The sequence below is a fragment of the Emydura macquarii genome, unplaced genomic scaffold (assembly GCF_026122565.2).
Source record: "Emydura macquarii macquarii isolate MOO-44397 ecotype Brisbane River unplaced genomic scaffold, CSIRO-AGI_Emac_v2 contig_743, whole genome shotgun sequence".
NCBI lineage: Eukaryota > Metazoa > Chordata > Testudines > Chelidae > Emydura > Emydura macquarii.
In genome coordinates, this window is record NW_027130880.1 from 8001 (window position 1) to 17723 (window position 9723).

A 9723-nucleotide genomic window follows, 5' to 3' on the forward strand; every position below is an offset into this window, starting at 1 on the left:
TGGTTCCACATGGGGAATTGTTAGTTAAACTGGAAAAGATGGGGATTAATATGAAAATTGGAAGGTGAATAATGAACTGGTTAAAGGAGAGACTACAACGGATGATATTGAAAAGTGAACTGTCAGGCTGGAGGGAGGTTACTAGTGGAGTTCGACAGGGATTGGTCTTGGGCCCAATCTTATTTAACCTTTTTATTACTTTCCCTGGCAGAAAAAGTGGGGGTGTGTGTTAATAAAGTCTGTGGATGACACAAAGTTTGGAGATATTGCTAATACAGAGAAATACCAGGATATCATACAACAAGATCTGGATGACCTTTTAAACTGGAGTAATAGAAATAGAATGAAATTTAATAGTGGAAAGTGCACTTAGGGACTAAGAACAAGAACTTTTGCTACAATTTGGGGATACATCAGTTAGAAGTGACAAAGGAAGAGAAGGACTTGGGTGTATTGGTTGATCACAGGATGACTATGAGCTGCCAATGTGATGTGTCCATGAAAGAAGTTAATGTGATCCTAGGATGCATCAGGTGAGGTATTTCGAGTAGAGATAGGGAAGTGTTAGTACTATTATACAAGGCAGACTTCATCTGGAATATTGTGTGCAGTTCTGGTCTCCCATGTTTAAGAATGATAAATTCAAACTGGAACAGGTGCAGAGAAGGACTACTGGGACAATTCGAGGAATGGAAAACCTGCCTTATGAAAGGACACTCAAAGTGCTTGGCTTTTTTAGTCTAACCAAAAGAAGGCTGAGGGGAGATATGACTGCTCTCTGTAAATACATCAGAGGGATAAATACTAGGGAGGGAGTGGAATTATTTCAGCTCAGGACCAATATGGACACAAGAACAAATTGATATAAATTGGCCATCAGGAAGTTTAGACTTGAAATTAGACAAAGATTTCTAACCATCAGGGGAGTAAAGTTCTGGAACAGCCTTCCAAAGGGAGCAATGGAGGCATGAAACCTAGCTGACTTCAAGACTGAGCTTAATAACTTTATTGAAGAGATGGTATGATGGGACAGCCTAATTTGGTAATTGACTGATCTTTGACTACTAACGTTAAATATGCCTGTCAGAGGGCCTTCTTAAACCGGCCCGGTCGCTGCAGCCCTTCCTCGGGTCCTGACCCCAGAGGAAGCCACAGCGCCTTCCTGTAGGGGAAAAGTTTGCTCTCCAGTAGTCTACCGCCCCGGCCCTCAGGCAGGACGGGCGGGCGGGCAAGCAGTCAAGGGCCCCGGCCCTCAGGCAGGGCGGGCGGGCGGGCGGGCAAGCAGTCAAGGGCCCCGGCCCTCAGGCAGGGCGGGCGGGCGGGCGGGCAAGCAGTCAAGGGCCCCGGCCCTCAGGCAGGGTGGGCGGGCGGGCAAGCAGTCAAGGGCCCCGGCCCTCAGGCAGGGCGGGCGGGCGATGGTTCTGCTCTGGCAGCAGTAGGGAGGTTGAGGCTCTCCCGGGGTGGCTAGGAAAAAGGGGGGGGAAGGGGGACGCAGGCCCACCCGTCTCCACTGCGTCCCAGCCCAGGGCCCTAAGAGTGGCGAAGGCGTTGCCACTGAGCCGGCGGGGCTCCTGCCGCAACACGCCAGCAGGGTTGCCCCAACTCAGCCACCGTCTATGGCTGCCCCTGGGCTACTTCCTCCCCGTATCCCCCTGTACCTGCTTCCCCAGGGTCGCTGGGGTCCGCTGTCCGGGGTAGGCCCGCCAGTCCCTCCTCGTCCAGCGGTGGCAGTGCAGGGAGCGCCTCTTCGAGGGGCAGTTCCTCTAGGTCACAGGGTTCTGGGAAGGGTGCGGCCTCAGGCAGTTCGTCGAGGTCTGGTCCCGATTCTGGGGGCTTGGCGGCCGGCAACTCCTCCAGGTCCCGTCTGGCCTCAGGGGGTGTTACCCACCTGGGGTGCGCCGGGGGCTCAGCCCAGTCCCAGGGTTCAGGGGCCTGGGTCCGGTGCCACGGTTCAGGGGTCTCAGCCCAGTCTCTCTGGCCGGGTTATATGGTCCCGCTACGAGACGGCCCTACCCAGTCTCTAGGCTCAGTTTGGTCCGGGGTTGGTCGGAGTCTCAGCTCCAGCCTAGGTCTCAGCCAGCGGGGCAGCACATCTGCCTCCAGTGGCAGTCTGCCCCTCACTGAGCCCTGGGGCCTGTCTCTTATACTGTGAGTGCCTTGAGAGGCTCCGCCCCGCTTGGGTCGATTGGGCAGCTCTGGCGGCCCTATCACGGCCCGGCTTCCGGGCTGCTGGGCAGACTGGCCCTCCAGCCCCTTCACAGTCCGGCTGTTTGGTCGTCGGCCAGGCTGCTCTGTGGGGCTATCCCTTGTCCATCCCGGTTGCTGTGGCCCTTCCTCGGGTCCTGACCCCAGAGGAGGCCACAGCGCCTTCCTACAATGCCCAATGGCCTGTGATGGGATGTTAGATGGGGTCGGTTCTGAGTTACTACAGATAATTCTTTCTGGGTGTCTGGCTGGTGAGTCTTGCCCACATGCTCAGGGTTTAACTGATCACCAAATTTGGGGTCAGGAAGGAATTTTCTTCCCTGGGGGTTTTTCACCTTCCTCTGCAGCATGGGGCATGGGTCACTTCCTGATGGATTCTCTGTACCTTGAAGTCCTTAAACCTGATTTTAGGAATTCAGTAACTCAGTCCTGGGTTAGGGCTCTAATATAGGGGTGGGTGGGTGAAGTTCCGTGGCCTGCATTGTGCAGGAGGTCAGACTAGATTATCATAATGGTCCCTTCTGACCTTATAGTCTGTGACACATCACACATTGGGAGACAGTCGTCCAGGACAGGGCTAACTGGTGAAGATTTGTCAGAAAAGGAACGACCATTTTTGAAGAAAATCGCCTCACCCTGGTCACAGAAAAACACCAAAAAAAAAGGACCGACAACTGTAATGAAGTTAACATGGCCCAACCCTGCCTTCCAACACCACCTGCAACGTCTGCCAACAAGTCTGCGGCTCAAGGATTGGACTCCTCAGTCACAAAAGGACCCATATAAAATAAAACTTGTAAAGAGATCATCCTCAACTCGAGGGATTGCCGACGACGATATGAAGATTAATAACACTGGGACTTTTCAGTTTGCAAAAGAGATGGCTAAGAGGGAATATGATAGAGGTCTATAAAATCATGAGTGATGTGGAGAAAGTAAATAAGGAAGTGTCATTTACTCCTTCTCATAACACAAGAACTCTAGGGGTCACCAAATAAAATGAACAGGCAGCAGGTTTAAAATGAACAAAAGGAAATGTTTCTTCACACAATGGACAGTCAACCTGTGGAACTATTTGCCAGAGGATGTTTTGAAGGCTAAGACTATAACATGGTTAAAAAAATTACTACATAACTTCATGGAGGATAAGTCCATCCATGGCTATTAGCTAGGTTGGACAGGGATGAAAACCATGCTCTGCAGTGTCCCTAGCCTCTGTTTGCCAGAAGCTGGCAATGGATGACGGGATGGATCGCCAGATGGTTGCCTGTTCTGTTCATTCCCTCTGACACACCTGGCATTGGCCACTGTCAGAAGACAGGATTCTGGGCTAGATAGACCATTGATCTGACCCAGGATGGCCATTCTTATTTTCTTATGTTCCTATTTGTGTCCACGTTTAGAATGGCAATTTCAAAATGGTAACAAATTGTGACAGGACATCAACATCCATCATGGCTTACTACCTTCACCTTTGTCATCCTCTGGTCCAGGGGAAGCATAGTCTGACAGAGGATTCCCCATCCATCAGAATTTGGTACTCCTGGACCAGAGGATGGTAAAAGCATCATAGGATTTGGTACCCCTGGAAGATAGGATGCGAGTTGTGAGAGGCATCACATTGTGACGGGGGCTCACCATCCATCGGAATTTGGTAACCCTGAAACAGGAAGCAAATACTGATAGGACAACAGAACAGACATCCTATGTGACAGAAACAGGAATGGTCCCGAATTCTGGTAAGTCCCAGTTATCAATATTACACCAATAGTGTAGTCATGGTGATCTGGTCTAATGCATCAACAAAATGAACCTGTGATCATGGATATTTTAAAACAAAAATGAAAGAAAACATTCAGCTTCTTTTAACCACATCATGTGGAGGAAGCTTTAATTAACTTTATGCCCCCAAACTTGAAAAATCTGGACTATCCAGTTAATAATAATAATAACTGTGATGCTGGAGGAGACAATATGGAAATTGTTTCTCTCTGTCCTACCCTCTTAGTTAGCTTCAGGAATAAAAAGCCTTTTAGAATGTGGTCTAATTCTGTTCAGAAGTTAACTGTGTAATTCTGTTCACTAGATGATCCTGCCAGCCCTTACTTATGCATGCAGTTCCGTTTATTAGAATAAGGCTTCATAGAATTATGTCCTGTCTTTTGGTGCCTGATATTCCAAATTGCAAGCAAAACAACAATGTTGGGATTCCCTCCAAGAGCTTTTCCAATCGGCTTATCCAGAACACGTTATCCAGGTCTCTGGAATCTAAAAACTCAGTTCAAATCCAGGCTTGTCACTGAGGTTTCTTTTCTGGCATTTCAGAAAGCTGCACCTGAGGTGATCAGGCTCAGGTATAGTGGGGTATATAAGGGTGCATCACCACTCCAAAGTACATAGTTATAAATCAGATTATATATATAATCTAAAACAGACAAACACATGTGCATTAAATTTTGCATTGTATCACATGCTTTATGATTGGCTTACTAATTGTGTGAACCAGGCCTTATATAGATCATGCACTACAAACTCTGCTGGTGAGGAAAGTTGCAGCTGCAAGCTTATCATACTTTAGTCTTCTATTTCTTTATGTACTAGCTTCATATTATTTACAAGGCCCTTTGTGAATTGATGTGTTGTCCATTGTTAACCTCCGTTTCCTTCCTGTTTATCTTTGTGCATGCAAGACATGCAAACATGCACACCTGTGATGCTACATACATAGTCAGAACTCCCCACAGAAGAGAGAATTGTAAGAAGCAGGGCTGCCTTTTTTTATCTTTGAAAAGTTTATTTATTCTTCATACTATGACCTACTACAGAAAAAGATTAAAAAGTTCTGATTATATCAGACAAAAAGTACATAATAAAGCGTGTATACATGTGCTATAGATACGGGCTCAATTCTCATTTGCATTGAGGCCATGTTATTTTTCTCCTACAGTTTAAGGATCCTTTATGCTTCCATGCTGTAGGAAGGTGCAGTGGCCTTCCTCTGAGCCAGGGCCCGAAGAAGGGCCGCAACCACCTGGCCAGACAGTAAAAGGGCCAGCGGCCCAGTCTGCCCGGTAACCGGGAGGCCGGCTAGCGATAGGTCCTGCTGGCTGACCAATCTGGCAACAGAGGGGCGGAGTCTCAGCCAGGGCTGAGAGTATAAAAAGCAGGCCCCACAGCTCAGAAGGGGACAAGCTGCCACCGGAGGCAGACGTGCCATCCCGCCGGCTGCAGTAAAGGCCTAAACCGGGCTGGGCTGCTGCCCCAAGGGAGCGCCTCCCAGAGTGAGGACCCCGGGAGCGGCCCAAGCGACCAACCCCGAATAGTTGGATAGGGCCTCCGGGCCCCTTAGACTGGCCTAGGCCTACAGGCCCCCAGGACTGGGCCAGGCCCCTGGGCCCCAGTGACTGGAGCGAATCCCCTGAGCCTGAGGGCTGGGAGATCCCCCACCCCCGAGGCCGGACCCGACCTGGAAGAGCTGCCTGCTGCCGAGCCCCACGAGACGAGACAGGACCTGGAGGAGCTTCCAGAGTTGCCACTGCTAGGGCCCTGGGCTGGGACGCAGTGGAGTCGGGTGGGCCTGCGTCCCGTTCCCCTCCCTCCTTCCCCTCGCCACCCAGGGAGTGATTATCGTCCCCTGCTCTCCTGACCCGAGGACACTGTTGGCTCGCCCGCCCTGCCTGAGGGCCGGGCCGATAGACTGCTGGCTCGCCCGCCCTGCCTGAGGGCTGGGGCACCAGACTCATGCCTGAAGCTAACGTTACCCTTGTAGGAAGGTGCAGTGGCCTTCCTCCGAGCCGGGGCCTGAAGAAGGGCCACAACTGCGGGGCTGGACCGGACCCTGTGCTACATAGGCCTTAATGCAAATGAGATTCAGGCCCATAGTGGATGGTTTGTTGCAGTTTTGATGTGTACCCTGTAAACTGTGTTTGTACATTTGATTCCTAAAGACTCTTAAGGTATGTCTATGATGCATTTTAAAACCAATGGCAGACAGTCTCAGAGCCCAAGACTACAAACTCAGATTCATGCTACGGCACTAAACAGCACTGTAGACGTTGCCTCTCGGGCTCTCAAACTCCCCCAATCCCTGGATTTCAGAACCCAAATTCCAGCTCGAGCCACAACATCTACACAGCTGCTTTATAGTGCTGTAGCACGAGCCTGAGTCTGTAGCACCGTTGTGCAAGCCTAAGTTTCTAGATCAGGGCTCAGAAACTCACTTCTGCAGATTTTGAAATACAGTGCATATGTACCCAGAGGGCTCTACAGGTGAAAAATGAAGGTTCAGTGATGGTTAAACATGCTGCTTAAGAATTGTCACCTTCATTTTTGTCCATAGTAGTCATTTTTGTTCATTTTGTTAGAAGTAAAAAACATTGGTCATAAAATAATTTTCAAGTGTTCTGTGAGGAAGGGGTACGTGGAGGAAATGGTCCTGGCATATAACTGTTGAAGGATTATTTTTAAAATGTGTTGAATGATTAATAAAGACAAAAGAAGACTTGAAGAAGATAAAAAAGAATAGTGTGTACTCTACATATGTAGAAGCAAGAGGAAGGGAGGAAACACCACGAAGGAAAATGACCAGGAAAAGGTATATTTTCATATAACTAGGGAACAAAAGGTGAATGTTTTGTGACAGGTAACATCCATTGACAATAATGGTTCTGCAAGTAAGGAAACTAGGAGGTTCTCTCTCTGCACCTCATTTTCTGTTTTATACATGTGGTTTATACATGACCTTCATTGCCAATTATCAGCCTTGAACAGGTTGTTTTATATCAATTCTAAACTGTTGGAAAATATTAGTGAAACAGTAACAAACACTAAACCATAGTGAAACTAGTGAGCTTTCATAAACGGGGAGATATACACACAGACACAGCCATTCTCTACAAGTCTCTTCTGTCTGTTTTTTATTGCAGATGGGCCTCTGCTCCATGTAATACCACAGGCTCAGTAGGCTTAACATAGATCAACGTGTGGGCGAGAAGCATCAGACTCCCTCTAAATATCTTGAATTAGAAAAGAAGAAATGAATTTTGCAAATGACAGTGCAACATCCAGAGACATATTTGACTGGAACTATGTTCTGTGGGAAGTTCGTTTGAAGTTACTAGCAGCTGGTTTTTTTATCTACCTGGGGGTTTCTCTTCTAGCTCACTGGCCATCCTCATGGATCAGTGCCAGTTATCGTGCTTTGTCAGTAAAGGAGAAGGTCTTCTGGAATGTGTATATTGCACGTAGCCTATTTGCAGTTCAGTGTACTGCAACTGGCTTGTGGGCCTTGCTCATAGATCCAGTTTTTCAAGCTGACCAAGTGTATTCACAGCAAAAGTGGAGCTGGTTTAACTGCTTAATAGCCACTGGCTTCTTCTTACTTGACAATGTAGTTGTTCATGTATCTAATATTGTTTTCGGGATATTTGATGTGTCTGTGGTAATTCATCATTTATTTGCCTTTGCTGTGCTTCTTGGTGTGATAACTAATGTAAAGTCTGGACACTATCTATTCCTGATGGGACTGTTACTTGATATGCACCTTCCATTATCCTGCATATCCTATATACTTTTAAAGGTAAGATCTTACTGTATTAATTATTGCGATAGACGTTTCCATTCTAAATCTCACATTGTCTCCCTCTCAGAAAAAATTTGCAAAGAAATAGTGGCCTCGAAATTGGGAGATTAGTTCTGGGGTCAAGGAAGTATATTTCTTAAACTTGAAGTGAATTGGCCATAACAATCCTTAATTATAATATCCTTAAATGTTGTCCAAATTTGTTTCAATTGTTTTTACCCATTTTTGTAGCAAAGAAACAAAAAGGAAATATTTAAAAAAATTAATTTACAGACTCACTAGTTGGGATATAGTACGCTGGATGGACGACTAAAACTCTATTTTTAAAAGGCCAAGAGGGTCAAGGTCTGCCTCAGTGGTGTTGGCTAAAAGTTCCCAGACCCTGCTAACCCCACTGCACTTTTGTGACCAGTGCTCTTTTTGATTGTCTTCCTCCATCCAACTGGTGGCTGCATCTAGGTGATGCTGTATGCATATAGTTTGCAAAGTGGTTTAGAATTCTAATTTTTTCTCTTTGCACTCTAGAGAAAAATGATGGAGAGAATGTTTGTATGGCAGTTTACGCTAAACACAACAGGAAAGTTAAATATGTATCTTATTTATAGAAAACACTGACTGCATTGTCTTTTGAGATGTAATTTCATTTCCGTTACTTTGTTGTTCTCTCTTCCAGATTGGCTGGGCTAACACCGTTTTTTGTAAGGCAAACCAATGGGTACGAATCCATATGCTACACTGCCGCATGGTCCTTTCTTATCACATGTGGTGGGTGTGTATTTCCAATTGGAATGATCTGGTGGAAAATCTGGGACTTCCAAATTTTATTATCTTTTTCATTGGGTTAAGTACATTTACATTAATACTTAATCCATACTGGATATATACATCGACACAGCGACTCTTCAGTCCGGTTGACAGGAAGTTTCCATATACAGCAGTGAAAAATGGATCCTATGGAAAATTAGATAGTGAAACATTCCAGAAGAAGAGGCTATAGTGCTGCAGCAGCTATTAGGGTAACAATAAAGTATGGCCAGAAGAACATGGTTTCAGATCTTCTACTGACTTCATGAAAATAGCATTGCTTAAAAAAAGTTTATGGATATATTGACCATTTTGTAGATTGCTATCTATATTTTATATCATTCATCAAAAGCGTTTTAAAATTGTGGCTGTCTGTATTTAAAATACATACATATACAGAATCTTTGATTTAGTCAGGATTCATGCCAGTAACTTCAGTCTGGGAGCATAATATAATAAAATTTTACTTCTGGGGGAAGTGACAAATAAGTGACAGAGAGCTAATGGAGGTGTCATTTGATTCATAAAAATCTAGAGAATCATAATTTCAATGGTGTTACCATCTGCAGGGTGGCAGGGGGGATCCCCCTTGCTCCATTCCCCCCGCTTCCAGGTCCTCCAATTAGTTGAAGTTTTGATAATACAACTTCGTCCAAAATCAGTCAAGTTGGGTATTATTCAAAAGCCCTTTGTCCCATGAACACTATAGGGCCAAACATGAAAAACCCAAAACAATTATGTAGCTATATATTTTCAACCAAATAATGAAATATCAACTTCTAAAAATATTTTTTAATGCATGGATGCATTGCTTGCATGAAAAAAGACATTAATCTTTGGTAATCCCAGTGAGGTTAGCTTTGACATGTAGGACTGAAAACATTTATTTGTCAGTCATCATCTGTGTCATCTCTGGGTATGGCTCCACTGCTAGACACATAGTCACATTGCTCCTCATCCGTGTCACACTCACACATCTCTGTATAAGGCAGATGGCTGGCCAGACATTTATAAGGTGGTGAGCAACTCGTCTTCCAACTTGAGCTTTTGAATTCCTGAAGAATTGTTTTGGGAGCATGTGGAATTTCATGCATAATTGCTGTGATCAGTCCATCCTCCAAGACCTATCTGTG

The 9723-nt window shown here is 45.9% G+C and overlaps 1 protein-coding gene across 1 annotated transcript; it reads left to right on the forward strand.

The window, feature by feature from the left end:
• The first annotated feature begins 3782 nt into the window (after positions 1 to 3782).
• LOC137149377 (protein CLN8-like) lies at positions 3783 to 9141 on the forward strand. The gene is made up of 3 exons (XM_067542875.1): positions 3783 to 3944; positions 7131 to 7783; positions 8460 to 9141. Exons 2-3 carry the CDS (start codon positions 7241 to 7243, stop codon positions 8781 to 8783), a joined length of 867 nt encoding a protein of 288 aa, XP_067398976.1. The 5' UTR covers positions 3783 to 3944; positions 7131 to 7240; the 3' UTR covers positions 8784 to 9141.
• Positions 9142 to 9723: the final 582 nt, after the last annotated feature.